The sequence below is a fragment of the Pseudopipra pipra genome, chromosome 1, assembly GCF_036250125.1.
Source record: "Pseudopipra pipra isolate bDixPip1 chromosome 1, bDixPip1.hap1, whole genome shotgun sequence".
Taxonomy (NCBI): Eukaryota; Metazoa; Chordata; class Aves; order Passeriformes; family Pipridae; genus Pseudopipra; species Pseudopipra pipra.
Window position 1 is genome coordinate 151795337 of NC_087549.1, and position 19014 is coordinate 151814350.

The 19014-nt window shown below is 42.9% G+C and overlaps 1 protein-coding gene across 4 annotated transcripts in view; it reads right to left on the reverse strand.

The window, feature by feature from the left end:
* Nucleotides 1–315: 315 nt before the first annotated feature.
* The window catches only part of CRHR2 (corticotropin releasing hormone receptor 2), a 142844-nt gene continuing 124145 nt past the window's right edge, over nucleotides 316–19014 (reverse strand). For all 4 annotated transcript variants that reach the window (XM_064639279.1, XM_064639293.1, XM_064639287.1 and 1 more), the window contains 3 exons: nucleotides 16936–17071; nucleotides 15399–15440; nucleotides 316–1465 (listed from right to left, as the gene is read on the reverse strand). In XM_064639279.1, coding sequence (XP_064495349.1) covers nucleotides 1325–1465; nucleotides 15399–15440; nucleotides 16936–17071 — 319 coding nt within the window. In that variant the 3' untranslated portion in view covers nucleotides 316–1324. The remainder of the gene's footprint in view (nucleotides 1466–15398; nucleotides 15441–16935; nucleotides 17072–19014) is intronic.

Below are 19014 nucleotides of genomic sequence, written 5' to 3' on the forward strand. Positions count from 1 at the left end.
ATCAAATTACTACACCTCTGGTGTGATACAGGTAATGGGGAATGTATTAAACAACTTGCTTTTTTCTTCCTGCTGTTGCAAAGCCCAATAGAAGGAAGAGGAGCACAGAGGGACAGGGATCCAGTGTAACACCACGAGCTCAGAAGGGAGGCAATTCTTCCTGCATTTAAACATCCTCTTGCTCAGATTTTACCATGAGGTGGTTCTTCTTCTTGGCTCCTTATCAAACAGGTTTTCCTTCCCTGATCTTAGATACAAAACCACTGTCAAGACAGATGTCCTCTTCCTTTCCAGCATAAAGAAAACGATGCCTGGTTTTATTGAAACCAACCCAGAGTAGTGTTTATTATTGAAAATATACAGTATTTTTGAACATCACATAAAAAGCCTGGTAGATACATTTGCTCTAGTTCAAAATGCTCAGTAGGTATCTCTGTGCAGTATGTAGCACTATCCTCATAATGCAAACATCCTCTTCTCATTACTATTTTTACAGTGCTTCCCTTTTGTATTTTTTAAACCCAGAAAAGACGTTCTGTTTTCCTTCCCCACCCCGATCCTCTGAGCTGAAAAAAAACCAGAGACTTCCCAAAGGCTACTTACATTGTGCCAAAAGCGTGGGGCTAAGAGGAATAAGGATATTTTGTAGAGCACTTAGAGCTATTGCTGTCCTTTGCAAAATCTGTGTGTGCACAGGACACAGTGCTTGCAAGGCAAAGTGCCCCGTGTTTAACAGTCCAATGATGCCCTGACAACTCCCAGTCTACCAAAGGGAGGAATGGGGAAAGTAGATAAATTCGGATTTTTCACACCACCTTCCAGACGCTCTTTTTGTGCTGCCACAAGTTCTCAGACGACAGTTCTGCAGAGAAGAAACTTTTTACAAAGAAACAAGAAAAGGGGTGGGCTATTATACACCAAACTGTTGAAATCATTGGGAATCAATGTACAGGGTGAGATGGGCAGTATGTTAAAAACAGTCTTTGTTCAGCACAAAAAAAAAAAAAAAAAAAGGAGAAAAAATTGATTGTTCCTGCCAGTGTTCTGTTTCAGACTTTGCATTGTGAACTTCCACAAAGTGCAGTCAGGGTTGAACCTGTTTCTTCTTTGAATCTGTTTTACCACCACCGACTCCAAGAGGCTTTTGCCTGGTTGCCTTAAAAGCAGCATCACGGATACGGGAGATGAGAGTCCACAGGAATATGCCGGGCACCTCACCGAAAGGAGATCAGCGAGGACAAAGGAAGAAAGTTTGCAGAAAGGGGCTTGGGAAGAGTGAAGATCTCCGAAGGCCACCGGGTGGTGCGGGTCTGTGCGGGGCGGGTCACACGGCCGCGGTCTGTTTGATGCTGTGGAAGCTGATCCGTGTGGGAGAGGTGGGGATGGACATGGCACGCGCCACACGCACTCGGAGGGAGTGATGGTCCTGCCAGCGGTGCCACCTCTTCCTGGCAGCAGAACGGACCTGGCGGAAGAAAGAGGAAAGAAAGTGAATACTTGGAATACTCAGGTGCCCTCTGTGAAGGGACGCTGGACAGCGCCGTGAACCTGAAAAATCTGGTATAATAAACTGCCCAGAGACTTTTGATCTTTGAGCAGCAAAGGTATTTATTGACAGCTCTGGGAGTAAGCCATCTATTGCTGGACAAACTTGCTCGAAGGCTTCACACCAAAATCAGCAGTTTTTATACAATTTTCATATATGATTACGTGCATATTCATGTGATTACAACAACTATCTATACATATTAATAACAGGTGGTGCTTCTCTTGGCCCTCAATTTTGGTGGAAGATCCATTCTTCCTCCCATGGGTCTGGGGGCTAATTCTCATCTTCCTCGGCTTGATCTCCCTTCTCTTCTATTGTTCTCGACCCGCTCACTGAAGCTTGGAGAAGGCCTTGGCCCCAGGCCTGTCTCTTCTATTCAAATCTCTACTTCATCTTACTGCATCTTAATTTATTACCTCCAGGCCTATTCTATGTTTCTTTTACCATTCTTTTAGGTTTTGGTCCAGTAGGTAGGACAGAACGAGTACAGATCGTTTAGATGTTCACAGCTTGTTAGCAGGCCCAAATTTCTCAGTTAACTCTTTTGGGCCTGGCCTCCCGTTTCAGCTGGGACAAGAGATGATGTGTGCCAGGGCACTGAAACATGCAGGCATTGATTCAGATGCCTAAACAGGGGTGTCTAGTTCATTGATATCTCTCTTGGGTACTTCGGGAAAAACATGACTTTCACATATGTCTCATATCTGATGTCTTAAACACCCCAGAGCATTTCAAATGGCAATAAAGGCCTAAACTGAATCAGCGGAATCAAGCCCTTGAGACGGAAGCACCCAAAGGATGGTGCACCTAAGGCCTCTCTGAGAGCTGATGGAGGTCTCAGAGAGCACTGTCACAGGGGCTACAGCTGCCCCTGCTTCCCTTGTGTCTGAAGAATCACAGGTGATCTGACTGTGCACTGGTTCTACAGCACAGACACACCTGACTCAGCCCCGTGAGCATCTTGTGCAGGCAGGGCAGAGCTGCTCTGCAGTCAACAGAAGGTCATCCTCAAGCAAGTGCTGACAAATGGGCAAGATTAATCCTCAACTTAAGTGCATATTTTTTTACATGGAGCACAGGGAGAGCCCAGAAACTTTAGCTCAAATATATACTTATATAAGCAAGAGAAGAACAGGAAGAAGGAGTCCTAGCCTCAAACACAGCGGGAGGAAAGGCTTGAGGTATTCCTAATTTAGACCACGACCAAATCCCTGGCAGAGAAGACTCAAAGTCATAACCTGGAATGAAGCACTTAAACTAATTTCTGAATATTCTTGCTGGTCTCTGCTTACTGTAGAGAGGAAAACAATTAAGACCCCTAACCTAGGCAGCTAAGTAAGCCTACAAAATTAGGGGAGATGAATCTGGGCCCAGCTTCTTGGACAGTCAATGAGTCTGATGTACTCATGACACTTGGAAAAGATATTTACATTCTGCTGCCAACCTGAAATCCAGTGAACTTTCAAAAAAGAGCATTTTTACATACAACCTCTATATCAAGACAGGGCCTCCTTTGCCAAAATCACATTTGTTTAGAAGATGGGGTTATAAATAATATAATGTAGACATTACATCTCAACTCTTGACCCACAGCTCTGTTCCTGACCAAGAGACAACCAGTCAGTATGTCAAAGGGTATGATTCATCTCCTCCTAAAGCAGTTGCCCAAAATAAGCCAGATATTGTGGTCAGATGAAAAATACCTATATCCTTTAATTACTTATAAAATGAGTCTAGACAACTAGCTCAACTTGAGATGTCTAGATTATAAATTTAGCTAAATACAGAGAATACTGACATCTAAGCCTGAATATTTTTCAGTCTTTAATGTACTTATCTTCACTGCATCCCTCTAGAGTAAAGGACTGCTCTTAGCCCTGTTTTACCACCAACAGCGTAAGGTTTGGGTATTAATAGCAGTGATGCTGTTGTAGAGGAGACCTCAACCTGGATCAGCTGCCATGGTAACCGTGCAAGGCCTGGGCTGAGCTTGCACAGTCTGTGTGAAAACCATGCTGGGGCAGGTTCTCAGCTATCAGCACCTGAGGGAGGTCAATCAAAGCCATCCTGGGTGTATCTGTCACCACCACTGGGACTGCAGGGGAGATGGAGTCAAAAAGAAAATTGCCCAAAGCTGCACAGCCACTGCTTTTCTCCATTTATTTTAAAGCTTGGGGATTGTCTTCAGGTGCACTGTGAGATCTGCTCAAAAGATGAGGAACACACTCCCCAACCTCACTTCAAACCACACTCAACATGCTGTCCAAGGGTGCTCAAACACGTTGAAGAGCTCAACCAGCAAAGGTATTTCCCACCCCAAACCACACACTGTCAGTGTCAGGTGTCCTACATGAACAGGATGAAGGCCTGATGGTTAAAACCTACAACAGTTCACAAGGAGGGCAGAGAAAGGGGCAAACCACACTCCTGCTCTCAGATGGTTTCAATCCTCCCATTGCTAGGTGGGCTTTCAGGGACTTGGACAGACCTGTGGTCTGGAGCGCTGCTGCTTAGAAACACTGCAGTGCTGTGGTCTGGCACCAAAGAGTCCCCTTTTAACACCAGCTTTGTCCATGAACACACCCCATTGAGGGCTTGTGAGTACCAGTCTGGAAATATTGCCCTCTGTGGTGCCTTGTCAGGGGAATCCTGAACCTGGAAATGTGACTTTTCTGTTAGAGCCCTTATAGAAGTCAGGGACTGGGCACATTGGACCCAAGGATTTCTTTCTTTGCTTGTTACCTCAACTGTCTGTGACCCGTGCCAGTGCCATGGTCTAGTTGACAAGATCATAGGTTGGACTCGATGGTCTCAGAGGTCTTTTCCAACCTAATTGATTCTGTGATTCAAGACAAGTAGGTGCAGATGTTTAGAGTAAGGTGAGGAGAGTGGCCCACTGGGTTTTTTTCTTTTGATTTTGAATCAATGATTTGTTTCAATATAAAATAATAACAAACTTAATAGGGGTCAGACACAACCTAATAAAACAAACAATATGAAGGAATAGGACTGGAGAAAGAAGAGAGAACATCTAATGAAAGAGGAACTAAAATTAAAAGACAGCACTGCCAGGAAGAGCATGATCATCACAAATGATTTTGAGATGAGAATGAGAACAATGTGTTTAAATAACAGTGCAGGGGGTTTCTGGGAGAGCCTCTCATTATGAAGTAGTGGCTACAGCATACCCTCACTAGTTTCAGGATGGGGTTTGCTCAGTTTACAAAATGAGTTGAATGAGACACTTAAATGAGACAGGCAGAGTCAGAATGGACTGACTCAGTCACATTGGGCTACAGCCTGGACTGCTGACCTTCCCTGTCTCATCAAATCTCACTGGATCACTGAACCCTCCTGTGAAAACATGAGCAACAGTGGGAAATGTGTTGCATTTTCTGGAAGCTCACTATTTGTAAACCTACTGTGGTTCTACCTGGAGGGAAAAGGGATACTTATTTCTGATTCTGGATGTAAGGGAGGATATAATATACACCCAAAGGCAAATCCATGTGCCAGAGAACATGTGAGGGGAGGTTGCACCTCATCTGAAAGACTGATGCCTAGTTTTGGCCAGTTATCACAGAATCCTGGAATGGTTTGGGTTGGAAGGGACCTTAAAGATCATCTAGTTCCAATCCCATCACAGACAGGGACAACTTCCACTAGATCAGGTTGCTCCAAGCCCCATCCAATTACTGTATCCATTTTTTACGTTTCCAATATAGGCAATGGTGAAAGAGAGACAGACCCACCGAGGATATGACTTATACATGTGCAATTAATTAGTCCTTTCTCTCTCTTGCTCCTCTGGGTAAAAAACCAGTTTAAATAAATGTTGGGCACCTAAGACAAAGGGCATAAGTAACGTAAATTGTCAGAGCACTGTCATGAGAAATCACCCCACAAAGAACACGGGACCTGAAATGCAGAGGGATGTTGCCTCTCGAATGCTCATTTCTCTCCAGACGTCACCAAATGCTGAGATATTGTTAGAGAAAATTTTCCTTCTTTATTCTGGAGTGAAATTTGGTTTTTCTCAGCAACTAGTGTGAAGAGATACTTACTCAGCCAGTGAAGCCAGATTAGATTTGTCATTTGTGCTTCAAATCAAGCCAATCAAGTAAAAAAAAAGTCACCTGGAGATGAAGATGTGCAGTCTAAACAAGGAGTTGTCCAAATGGCTTTTATGATATGGTTTGAGACAGGATAAAAAGTAGTAGCAAAAATTCTGCCTTCTTGTGCAGCTGGAGCCTTTCCCAATGGACTGGGCACATGGAAATAGACTGCACTTAGAGGGGTGAGGGCAAAGCATTTCTTAGTGACAGAATAATTCACTGCAATTGGGATGTGACCAGAGTGCAAGCAGAAAAGGTTAAGCTAAAATTTATCTCTTACAATTGAAGTCAGAATCAAAATGTTAGCTTAACTTTAGGTCAGAAAAGAAAAAGGAAAACTGGCTGTGACTACTATAATTAAAAAAAAAAAAAGAAAGGACACTGAAAAAGCTATCACACAGTGGAAGAGTAATAGAAAAAGAGAAAGTAAAATTCAAACGTGGTTGTTAATCTCCATAAGAGATTAATTCAGTAAGTCATTAAGCATTGGTAGAGTCAGGACTATGCCCTAGAGTCAGCATTAGCACATTTATAACCTAAAATTACCAGCACTTGCCTGTAATAGCCCAAAGATGCTACAGACTGCCATCAGTGCTTAGAGCTTAACAAAGGGGTTCTGGAACACAAATTATCAGCCTCACCCCTATGGAACTGTAGTTGCTTGAGAGGACCATGATTATCTGAGGAGAGAGCTCAGGTCTCTGTGTTGATCCCTGACCTGTCTTTTTCTTGCAAATTTTCCTCTTTCAGAATTACCCTTTCCAGCTCTTTGTGCTTTGTGTACTGTGAATAATTACAGTTCCTGAGCATGTGGTCAAATCAGATTTGCCAATGTATTTGTGCCTACAGAGTGTGGGCACTGCTTTAGAACAGTCAGGAGAAAGGATTTGGATAATGGGATGGAAATAAATCAGTGGGTGATAGTTTTTCCTCTCCTGATTGGATCACCTAACCCAGGACTTGTCAAACCATTAGATCACATCTGAAAAATCACTAAAAAACACATCTGATAAAAAATATTGTTGAAAGCCTCTCCTCCTCCTCCTCCTCCTCAGCAGAATAACAACAAGACTGATAGAGATGGAGAGAAGGATGAAAACATTCAGAGAAGGTTTGCTTTTGATAAAATAGACATCAGTTTTTTACTGCTATTACCTATGCCAGACACTGGCTTCTGGCTAATTTCTTGCAGCCATCTATTAGAAAGGCTCTTCAGTGACATTAAAAATAAGTTTTTGGAAGAAAAATATCATGTCTCATTGGCAGAGAAGAAGAAGGTTTGATCCATCTAAAGGGGCCCATTCACTTGGGGCTTGACATAATAACACTAAAACATAATAGTATTGTAGGTGCCTGATAAGAAGATCTGGAATAAAGGAGCTGTCATGGTAGCAGAAGCTGGAATTAAGACTGTTGGGATGCACCATCCTCTGTCCCCAGGGACACCTGGAAGTGTTGACAAGTGCAAGGTAGAGGGACAACAGGTACTCTCTGACTATAGGATAATCCTGGTGTTCAGCAGTCGGTGACTGCATAACCCAAATTAAGTTCTTGCCATGCTCAAGTGCAAGTTTTTATTCCCAGAAAACCCGATCTGAAGGCAAATGAAATAAATTAAGATTTTTACACCTCAAGGGCCTTTGAAACAGGCTGATTTTTGCTTTATGAAAACAGGTTTCAGTGGTGAATTCGTCAAGTTCCACCCACACTTAAGCGTTTTGTGCCATGTTTCAGACCCTTGTGCTGCAGTTGGAGGTAACTGGAGAATAATTTTGGACTTTAAACATCTTTAAACAGCAGTGCTAATGCTCTCAGAGAGATAGGAGTGTCTTTATATATATATTTTTAAATAAAGTACATCACTGAGCAATGACACCTATGTCCTACTGTCCCCTCTGACCCTACTGGAATGGCTTCACAAGGCCCCCCTAGACCCAACCTCTCAGGGCAAAGAAGCTCATGTTACCATTAGACCAAAAAATACTGAACTAAACATCTCCATAAAGATGCCATTATCAGTATTTAATCCCCCTAAGGTCAGGAAGGGAAGCAGTCAAAACAATCTGCAAGGCTCAAAGGAAACAAAAATGAAGATCAGGTAGAACCTTTTTAATGGGTGTTTGGGTTTTTTTGCTGTTTGATTTTTGTTTGTTTGTTTGTTTTTTGTCTGTTTGGGGGTTTTTGTTTTGTTTTGTTTGTTGGTTTTTAGGTTTTGTTTGTTGTTGGTTTTTCCCCAGCCAGCCTAAATCTCACCACTATTTATGTAACATTGTTAAGTTTCTTTTTCTCCCTAAAAATATTATCCTGCTTAATTGGTTTGCAATTCCTTTTTTTTTTTTTTTCCAGAGTCTTTGGCAGCAATTCCATACAACCTGGTAACAGGAGGAGAGTTTTCCAGCACCTGCCAGGCTGGGATGTTAAAAGTTTATTTCGAAGATCTCAACAGTGCAATTTAGTTATCCAATATAACTGTTTGAGAAGCTAGAACAATTCCAACTAGTTATAAACATTTGCCACATATTTTTTTTTTGGTGGAAGAAAATGCTGCTCTTTTCTTCTGGGCCACAAAGGACCAGAACTAATCATGAGGGAGGGGGGCCATGGATGCAACCAGCCCACCTCTGATTTTGTTGAGGAGTGCTCTGGAATCATGTTCACAACAGCAGTGGTGTGGTGGAAAGGAAGACGGGGTGGGGAAGAACCCTCAGCCCAGATGGAATTAAACTTTAGCCCTCTAGTCCACCTCCATATTCATATTTATTCAGAGATTTTAAGGAATGCTTAATGCATGTCCTTTGGGCTCGGGATGATTAATGTGAGGTCTGCTTGGATGGATGGGCAGGTGAATGACTAATCATTCCAGTGTTGATTCAGAGCTGGCAATTCTAATGAATACCCTCCCAAGATGATCAGATCAAAGTAAGCCACTTTGAGCTTAATAGGTTTTGAGAGACAGATGGTGCTTGGGTAAAGGGTCACCGAGCAAAAAAATTAGACATATTTATCCTTGCCTTGCACCTTGTTGTGAGAATAATTTACAGTGGCACCTGATCTATTCCTCTCTGATGATGGTTTCCAAGTCAGCTAATTGTTTTCCATTTTAAATGTTAATTCGTAGATGATTATTGATATTAAACAGACAATACCAGAATCTGAGCCCTGCTTGAGATAAGAATTCATGTTTTGCAGGATGATTTCAGACAAAGGCCTTGTTAGATATGTACCCCTCCAGGACATGGTTAGAAATGAAGGACAGCCATCTTATTATGGATATAGGATTTGTGAATTACAGGATAATTAAGGTTGGAAGGGACCTGGGAAGGCCTCTGGTCCAATGCCATAGTCAGAGCAAGTCCAACAAACAAATTCTACCCAGCTTTGAAATTAGGTCAGGATCTTATCCAGTTATTTTGAGTACAAACAAGGACAGAGATCTCAAAACACCTTCAAACCTCTCTTCTAGTGCTTAAACATCCTCACTGTGATTTTTTTTTGCCATATTTGAGCAGGATTCCCCTTGTTTCCTGCATTAAATTTCTTTGTGTAGCCCCACATCAAGCACAACCACTTTATAAATGTAGGTTGTGATTAAACACCATTGCCTTCATTCACAAGCCCCTGTAATGGGGTGGCTGTGTTATGATCTCCCACTATGGTTGGTAAGGTTTCCAAGGATTATAGAACTCTCTGAGGCATCTGGTGGTTATTGGAAATGGCATAAAGCACCTGATAACAAGGATAAGTGTTCTCTGGAGACAGGGATTCTTATTCCTCCGTTATCCTCCTGTTTCCATCATGTCTTTACTGAGGTAGCAGGAGTGGAGCAGCCCTATCACTGAAGTTCTTGTTCCTCTGGAAGTTCACCTGGATGGAAATATTTTGTTTCCTTTTCTGGGAGATGCTGCAGCATCTGGGATCTGACCTTCTCCCCTCCAGGCTCCAACAAACAGCTGTACAGGAAGATGTTTGGGCAATGAAGCTGCTGAGGGTTCTGGAGACCAAGTCCTATGAGGAGCAGCTTAGGGAGCTGCAGGGATTCAGCCTGGAGAAAAGGAGGCCCAGAGGGGACCTTGTCACTCTCCACAGCTGTGCGAAAGGAGGTTTTATCAAGGTTGGGGTCGGTCTCTTCCCACAGGCAATTACTGACAGAACAAGGGGAAACGGCCTCAAGCTGCGCCAGGGGACGTTCGGGTTGGACATCAGGAGGAATTTCTTCAATAAAAGGGTAGTTAAGTATTGGAACAGGCTGTACTTGGAATATGAACCACTACAAATGCACTCCTTCCCTCTCTCTCTGAAATATTTTACTTTCCCTCAGGAGAAAACCATCACTTGCAAGAAGGTCTGGCTGACAAGGTAGATACAACACCGGAAAGGGAACTGGTGGGAAGATCCATCTTCCTTTAAAGGTGTTTTATTTGGGATCAGTCAAAGACAGAAGAGAAATGCTGGGATTGCTGTACCCATCTGAGTGTGAGCAGAAGGTGCATACTAAACAGGAGTTTTTTTGGGAATGCATTCCTTCAGCACAGCTTCAAGCCACTTGTGCAATCACAGAATCATCTCATGGCCTGGGTTGGAAGGGACCTTAAAAATCATCTCGTTCCAACCCACTGCCATGGGCAGGGACACCTTCCACTAGCCCAGGTTGCTCCAAGTCCTGTCCAACCTGGTCCTGGACACTGCCAGGGATGGGGCAGCCACAGCTTCTCTGGGCAACCTGTGCCAGGGCCCCACCACTCTAACAGGGAAGAATTTCTTCCTAATATCTCATCTAAATCTGCCCTCTTTCCATTTGAAGCCATTCCTCCTTGTTCCACGACTACACGCTTTTTAAATTCTATCTAGCCTTGATGTAAAAAACTCCATCTTAAACTTCTTTTTTTTCTTTTTTTTATTTTTAAATCCAGCATTACCTGAAACTAAATTCAATCTTGTGACCTCTGAGTTGATATACAAAAAATTTTGAGGAGCACCTTGATTTTTGCAGTCATTGAAAAAGAAGTTCACATTCATTCTTTTGAATGAATTCATCCTTTTGAAGTGGCATCCAACACAAATGCATACATATTTTTCATTATGCCTGTTTAAATAACATCTTAAATTCCCAGAAACCTCTCACCATCAATTTTCTTGGAAGTCCTGAGATGATCTTTTCCAGTTGGACTAAATGAAATTTGCATAGTTTTGCCCTCCAGTGCTTGTAGATTTTGTCTGTGTCCAAAAAAATACAACTATTTTTCCATAAAGTCTCTAGACAAATTAATGAAGCAAGTGCCAACAGCCTCTCGTGCCCATCCCTGGCACACACAGTTTGTCCAAAACAGCTTCAGAACCTTTCAGATGCAAAAAAACCATACAGAACTGTAAAGTTTGTATCCAAACTGCTTCTTCTCCCCAGGTTCACTGCAAAAATTTGTGTGTAAGGTGTTGGCTTGGAAAGAGGGGAGGGCAACAAAGCTGGTGAAGGGTCTGATGAGGAGCAGCTGAGGGGGCTCAGCTGGAAAAAACGAGGCTCAGGGAGGACCTTCTCAGGAAGGGACCTATAAGGATCATCAAGTCCAACTCTTGCCAACTCTGTAGGCAAACTCTTGTTAGGAACAGAGTCTTACATTCCGAGTGTTTTTAAGAAGTTGATTTTGACCTTTAAACGCAATTGTAGTTGTACAGAAGTTTTGAAGCTACACAGACTGAGATGCTCAGATATTGTGGAACTTCACTGACAGGTACAACATAAAGCTATCAGAAGCCAGTAGAATTTTCCTCATTATTTCCTCTTTCCTTTTTTCTTTACTTCATGCAGGTTTGTCATGACACACAATTCTGTTTCCTGTGACTCTATCAAAATGCTGCCTTAGGTAGTATTTCTGCCATTTGCTCAGATTCCAGTAACTGCTGTTAATGCTACTCTTGTACCCAAACCAAGTGATTTTCACACCAAACAGATTGGGAAATAGTCTCTTAACATTTAATAAACTTCACTGCAATGTGCATGTGCACTTCAAAAACACAGGCAATAAATTAATTGCACAATTGCCTTTCCTCAAGAAAGGCTGGGTTTAATTGTAGCTTCTCCTTATTCTGAGAACATTAAAATCCAGCACAACTATGCAAAGGCTGCACCCAATTCCAGTTCTGAAAGGGAAGAAATTTTGCATGGGTCCCTCAATAAAAACAACATCATCTCTGCTCCTACAGGAGTTCCTCTATGTCCTGTTATTCTCCTTCATTCTCAAAATTACTTCCAGCCCTTAGTTGTGATTTCTAGACACAGAAAGCACATGCAGGATCTGGCTTGTAAATGCTTGTGTCCTACTGAGAAAACTCAGCACAATGACACATCGAGCCTAAGAAAAAGAACACCAAACCAGTAGTCTAACCAGGTTATGCAGGATTTTTTTCTGTGGCTACCTAGTGAGTAGAACATCTCTACAGCCATTCCTTCACACTTGGGCAGACCCACAATGGTGTTTCCTCTGTCCTCCACCAAAAGCAGCAGCTTTAGTCCCACAGCAAAAGGAAATACGTAAATTGCGAAGGGCCAAGTCTGCCTTTGAGAAAAGCTGAAGTAATTCACTCTCCCAGACACGAAGCACTAATTGAAGTTCTTATGAAGGACATGTGTTTTTTGAAGGCAATCCATAATTTCTGAACTCTGCTGCAGACAGCTATTGGCAGTTTGTAAGCACCCAGTGGCATGTGTATCAAATATGGGATGGTAGAGATGCAGCTGAGATGACAGCATTATTAAAGCTTTAAACAGATGGATTTTTTAGTGGTTTTCCCTGTGTCATCATTCAGAGCAGGCCTGGCACTGTTGGGGATGAGTAACCTGATAAAGACTATTACATGCATTTAAAGAACCCAACTCTGTCATAACTGGGAAACTTCAAATATTTAAAACCTTCTGAGATAGGAAGTCATCAGCCCATCTATGACAGAGACAGGAATATCAGGGATATCTCACTGAAGAGATAATAACAAGGCTTCAGTAATTTATACAGATTTCAGGCTGCTGAAAGGCTGCTCCTCACAGGTCATTTTCCTCTTTCAGAGCAAAATCTGGTACCTAGTGGGGATTGGGTGGCATTACCTTCATCACCACTTCCAGTAGAGATGCCTGTCTGAGGGCAGCTGAGCTTTTACAATAGTGTACTGTAAGATGCAAATTTGTTTTCTGGACAATATGATCACAAACCCAGGATGCTCTGAAAATTCACGGAATTTGCTACTTTTTTATATGCTGTGCAAAGCTGAGGCTGGAACAGAGCAGGAAATTTCGCCCTTTAAAGCTTTATGATACTTCAAAAATAAACATTTCCACGCTACATTAAGCCCATCCCAAAGTGCTTTCACAGTTTTGAAACAAATAATGCTGCAAAATTTGGAGGGTTTGGACTTAGTGTTGCACCTCAAAGAAGTAGTTACAGGGTTGCCATGGTTTAGTCAGTCAAGTAGGAGTTGCACATTGCAAACATGTGGCTGCAGGGAAGATTTCACTCACAAATTAAGCTGGTTTTGGGTGTCTACATGTGAATAGAGTGTGTAGGCAAAAGTGGATATAGTCCATACTGTCAGTGAAGACTAAAGTTCAGGTGAGCAGGCCAAGCTGATGACAAAAAGGTTATATCTACTGGCTTGAATTTGTGATATAGAAAGCCATTTGGTGAGCCCCATTATATCCCATTTGGCTTCCCATTTCCCAGTCAGATGTGAATCTTCTCTAGACCCTGCATCACTTGGTAAGACCCATGTGGATGCCTCAGATAGTCTACAGCCTCTCAAACTTATTATATATCTGTGTTTAGGGAAATAAATCAAGACCACCTACGTCACCAAAGTTGGGTGTCTTGGACTGACTCCTGCAGAAATGCCCATTCCCACCAAAATAGAGTGATATAGCTGGAAAATCAGTTATGGAATCATTCCAGATCTGCTAGTAGATTGTTATCAAGGCACAGAAGTACATGAGTCGATTCATCCTGCCTTTGACAAGCTTGATTATGTCTGAACTCATTTAAGTTACAGGAGACGGGAAGTTGGCTCATGGCTTTGGACAGACAACTTCAGACTGCTGCAGTGAAGGGGATATTTCTCCCACTAAAGACAGCTGAAAGAATGCCAGAACAGCCAAAAAAACCCTGAAAACCTGGTGGGAACAGCCAGCTGATCCTAGTCCAAGTGCACAAAATGGAAGTGCACTGGATTGATAGAAAGTCCTGATGGGTTATGAAATCACAGCCTGGGTTCCAGCCCCTCATGTTCCCTGTGACACCAGTGAAAAAAAAAAGACATAAAAAAGGCCTACTGTCTACATGGGAGGTCCTCCTTCTGCATTTACAGTGTAAACCTGATGAATGTGACAAGTAGAACTGAAGGGACTTCTGGTGCCTTAAACCTTATCAGATGGTGCAGCACAGCAGCTCACAAAAATATAAGCACAGCCACAAGCAACCCAGGTATATGGCAAGGTTTGGAGAATCACAGAATATTCTGAGTTGGAAGGGACTGACAAGGATCATTGAGTCCAACTCCTGGCCCTGCACAGGACATCCCAACAATCTCACCACATGGCTGAGAGTGTTGTCCAAACCCTCCTTGAGCTCTGGCAGCCTTGGTGCTGTGCCCACTGCCCTGGGGAGCCTGTTCAGTGCCCAACCACCCTCTGGGGGAAGAACTTTTTCCTAATGTCCAACCTAAACCTCCCTGGCACAGCTGTGGTAACTGTGGTTCTACAGTTCAGGTGTCTGCACTTTTGGGGGAAGGTTTAAACCCTCTATTTAAAATGGAGTGATGAGAATTTATGGAAGGAAAGTTGGGAAGAGTACTAAGAACACTCTGCTGCCAGCATATAAAAGTGGCACATGCCTAACCTGAGAAAGCCGTGCTACTTCTTGTTAACACCACCTCAGAATTAATGAGGAAGAGGGGAAATCACTAAAATAAAATAAAATACTGGTGCTTCATTGTCTGAAGTACAGAAGACGTTGCAGAGCAGCAGGATGAGAAGCCAAGCCCATTCTTTCTCATAACCCACAATGATATTAAGAACCAGCAACAGCAAAATATATATACCAATAGAGCAGGAATAATGAAGACATGGAAATAATTTCTGCAGAAACACAAATTTTAACTGGACAAAGATGACACACTTAAATGCAGGTACATGAGACAGTGGCAGTGTAAACAGGGGTAAAAATAAATCACACTTTGGGGTGGAAGTCAAACACTGGATATTAATGAAACATTTCTTGCTTGAGTGGCTGTACCTAAAATTAATTCTGAGGAACACCATCAATCTGCCCCCAGCCCTCTTTTCTGAATGCAACAGGCATTGATCACTCAGAGACAGAAATCCACACGGAAAAACTAACTCCCTCAGCTCAGCATGGCAATCCTATTTTAAAAATAGGTCACCTGCAGCGTATCCTTAGCAAGAGCCCAGCTCAGAGGTAATTAGGTATGCCCAGAAATCATATTTTTAATTAATAAGGAACTTCAAAGAAATTGTAATCTGAGAAGGCTTGTCTTCCTCTGCCCTGACCTTTCAGGTAATAACCCAAATTTGATAGAGCTTTGAGAACAAAGGACATCCACAAAGAGGGCTGGGAAATTCAGGTGCACAGTAACAGTCTTCTACAGACTGATGGAACTGTGACCCCATGTAAAAACATCTCATGTCTCTGTAATCAGGCATTCAAGTAAGTTCTGCCTCCCAAGGATTAATTACTTACCTCACCATTCAGGAAGCAGTAAAATACTGACACAAAGAAACCCTGGAAAGAACAGAAAGCAGTCAATTATTAGGCAAATATTTTAACACTTCCACTGATAGAGAGGATTGCCACTAAAGCATATCTACAGCATCCAGCTGCCTCCCAAAATGGCCCAGACCCCTCACAGGTGCTATGTCATGTCTGACAGCTCTGTGTGGGTGTCTCAGGCACTCACAGAGGGTGTCAAATGGCTTTAGATGGTCTTGTGTGGGCAGGTTTATCATCAGGTTGCTTAAATTCCCCTGAGCTGAAGGGCTCTGTGGAATTTATTGACAGCAGTGACTAGACCCCTGTAAGGACTGCAAAGATCAGAATTCCTGTGAGTGGAATCCTTCCCATTTTTGGTTTTAGCAATGGACTGTAATAATTGTCACCATAAAGGAGAGATTCCCTGTGCTTTCTTTCTTACATACATCTTCATAACACTAACAAGAAAACAAGCAGTGCAGCACTTTTTGAGACACTGAGTGTCAGCAGATGAAAAGTAAAATCAATTTTAGGGAATGAAACGTGTGGATTAGTTCACTGTAAAAGGCTGAGGTTCCTTTCTTCACAGATTAAAAGTGACATTTTTCATTTTGGTTATTCAGTTGTGATTTCTGGGGAGATTGCCTGTGTGTCCAAGATAAATGTGCAATCAGTAAAAACAGTAACCCAAACCTCATAACTTTTATAATCCATAACCCTAGATTTGGCTTGACAGCTGCGTGTTTGTATTGACACCCCTGGGTATCAGGGTGCTCGTTCCTGCACATAGGAGGTAAAATATCAATGTCAAACATGTTTCCATCCTAGTTCTGAAAGGTCTTTAAGCAGAAGTAAAGCTGTAGGACACACCTGGGCAGAAATGTGGGGCTAAAGATCATCCAAGGTCTTCAGTTGCTTTTGGTTTTGTGCCAAATTCAGAAAGCTGGGGCAATTATTCACATTCCCCTGCCTTTTACATCCTGGTAGAACTCCTGTTGAATTCAGGGGAGGGAGGAGATAGGACATATGTTCTGATGGCTGAGTGAATGCACCATTGCAGGACAGCTGGAGTGAGAGGCTGGGCAATACAGCCAAAGTCTTCATCTCACAAGTCAAAGAGGTAGGTGTTGTTTCCCTTTGTTTTAACAACACCTAATCTGTCTCAACCCACTGTGTGCTCTGTGAAGAGAGCAGTACCCTGGGAGAGTGATTCATCATCCTCTCTCAGGCAGTTAAAATGAAATATCATCTCTCCACTGACTTTAGATGGAGCCCAGGTGAGGAGCTGTAGCTGTAGACTGAACGTAGTGCTGATATTAAGGGGGATGAATTCCTCCAGTACACACCCGAGAGGAGATTTCCACTCCATATGACATATTTATATGTCTGTTGTGTATGTGTGAACTAAGCTGAGCTATTTTCAACTAGTCTTTCCCTCCTAGACTTCATTCCCATGAGATTCACAGCTGAAAAGCACTGAGGATCCCTTTGGCAGCAGCTGATGCCAGCTGTTAATTTGCTCTCTTACCTGAAAAGATTGCAGGAAGGAATTGAAATAGATGAAAACGATCTGGGAAATGTCATCTTCGCCAGGGTTGACAAAGAAAAGCATGTAGGTGATGCCCAGCAGAGGCAGGAGGACTAAGGTGGCTTTGACTGCCTTCCTGTGGGCAGGAAACAACACAGGAGTGAACACAAGGAAGGACAAGTGTGGTGGGGTGGGAAGGAGGAGGATGGAAGGAGTGACAGCCTCCCCTTTCTGACCAGTGGCTGTCCACTTGGACAAACGTGTTCTGGGAAAGGTTTTGCCTTTGAATCCTGCTGTTTGTGCCCACACTCTGAACCCCAGGGGATGAATGGGAACATTATTTATATCTCTCCCTTTTTCTCTCTTTTCCCTTCAGCTCCTCTCCTAGCAATAAGTCTTGCAACAGGCTGAAGCCTGGAGACTCTCTGCAGGTTTTTTGGGTGATTTCCTGTACCTCAGGGTGATGTTATCAGTGCACAATTTAGCTGCTGGCCAGGGCAGGAATTCTGTGCCCAACAGACCTGCTCTATTCCCTATTCCCTATGTTTGATTCTCTTTGGAGTGTTAACCCTTTCTCCCCCTCTCTCTGCAACACCTGCACACTAAACTCAACTGCTTAGAAATAACAAACAAGCAGGTGGTGTACAACAAAGCATAAATGATTATTAACAGAATTATTAGGGGTTAATCCTTATTATTGGTACTAGAATAGTGTCTTGGGGTGTTGGCTGAGAAGAGCTGTAATAGATTCTGTACAAACACAAAGACTGCAGCTTTGCCAAGTCTGTGTAAAGCTCTTTATAATGCCATAGCAGATAGATAAAGACAGGCAGGGGAGCACAGAAACACTGCCAGTGTGGCAACAGAGTGACAGTCTAAAAGCAGCTGCCACATTGTTTAATATCTGCTTAACAAATGTTCGGAGTGCTTGGCTTTAGAGCATCAAGGCTTGCCCCAGGCTTTGCTGGAATTCTAAGGGTTTCTATTTAGGCTGTGAGAAAGACAATTCCCTCACAGAGCCTGTCCTGAGGACAAGATCCCTGTCATCTGATTGAGAACAAAGGCAGTTACTTCAGATTGCCTCAGATTCTAGTATTCCTAATGCTCCCTGAAAACTGCAGAGGGGATAGAAATATACTGATATTTGAATCAGGGCTTTTTCAGGCTAGTTTTAATTTTATGGCATGAGGTCTGAGCAGGAAAATGGGGTATTTTCCCCTTCGTTTCTCAGGAAATTCTCAGAGAAGGGTCTGAACAAGAACATCAGAACAACTGCACTAACTTCCCCTTTGTCCCAAAAACTCAGACTGGAGTAAAAGGAAGGAATCAGGCAAAAGAACAAAAACTCATTACTGCAGCAAAACTGCCTCTCAGGTCAAGAGCAGACTGACTGGAGGACATCAAGATTCCACTCAGCTCAGTACACTGAGATTTTATCCAGAAATGATTTAGAGGATTGAGACCAATCTTATTCCACAAAATCTATGCTATTTCCTAGTGTAAGTCCTGCCTGTCCGTAAATGCTCCAAAGATACTGCAAATGGTAAGAAAAGGGTGCTCAGCATCCCTTGGTCTCTGAGAATTTTCTTTTAGACTGTTTAGGCTGATCTCAGCCCACATTGGTGCCTGAAGGGGCCAGGCCACCTTCCTTCTGCCTCACTAGTGCTTGTGAGGTTGCAGTCAGCCAACTGATTTACCTGAGAATGCCCCCCCAAATTAAGGTAATGATTACTTGAGGATCAGGTCTGTGATTCCCATCCCCTACACCTTAAAAAGAGCATTAGATGCCTGTATGCACACATTAATCATAAAATCACAGAATCCTAGAATGGTTTGGGTTGGAAGGGAACGTAACCATCTTGTTCCAACCCCCTGCCGTGGGCAGGGACACCTTCTGCTATCCTGGTTTGCTCCAATCCCCATCCAACCTAGCATGGAACACTTCCAGGGATGGGGCAGCCAGAGCTTCTCTGGGTAACCTGTGCCAGGGCCTTACACCCTCATAGGAAAGAATTTCTTCCTAATATCCAATCCAAACCTACTTTCTTTCAGTTTGAAGCCATTCCCCCTTGTCCTGTC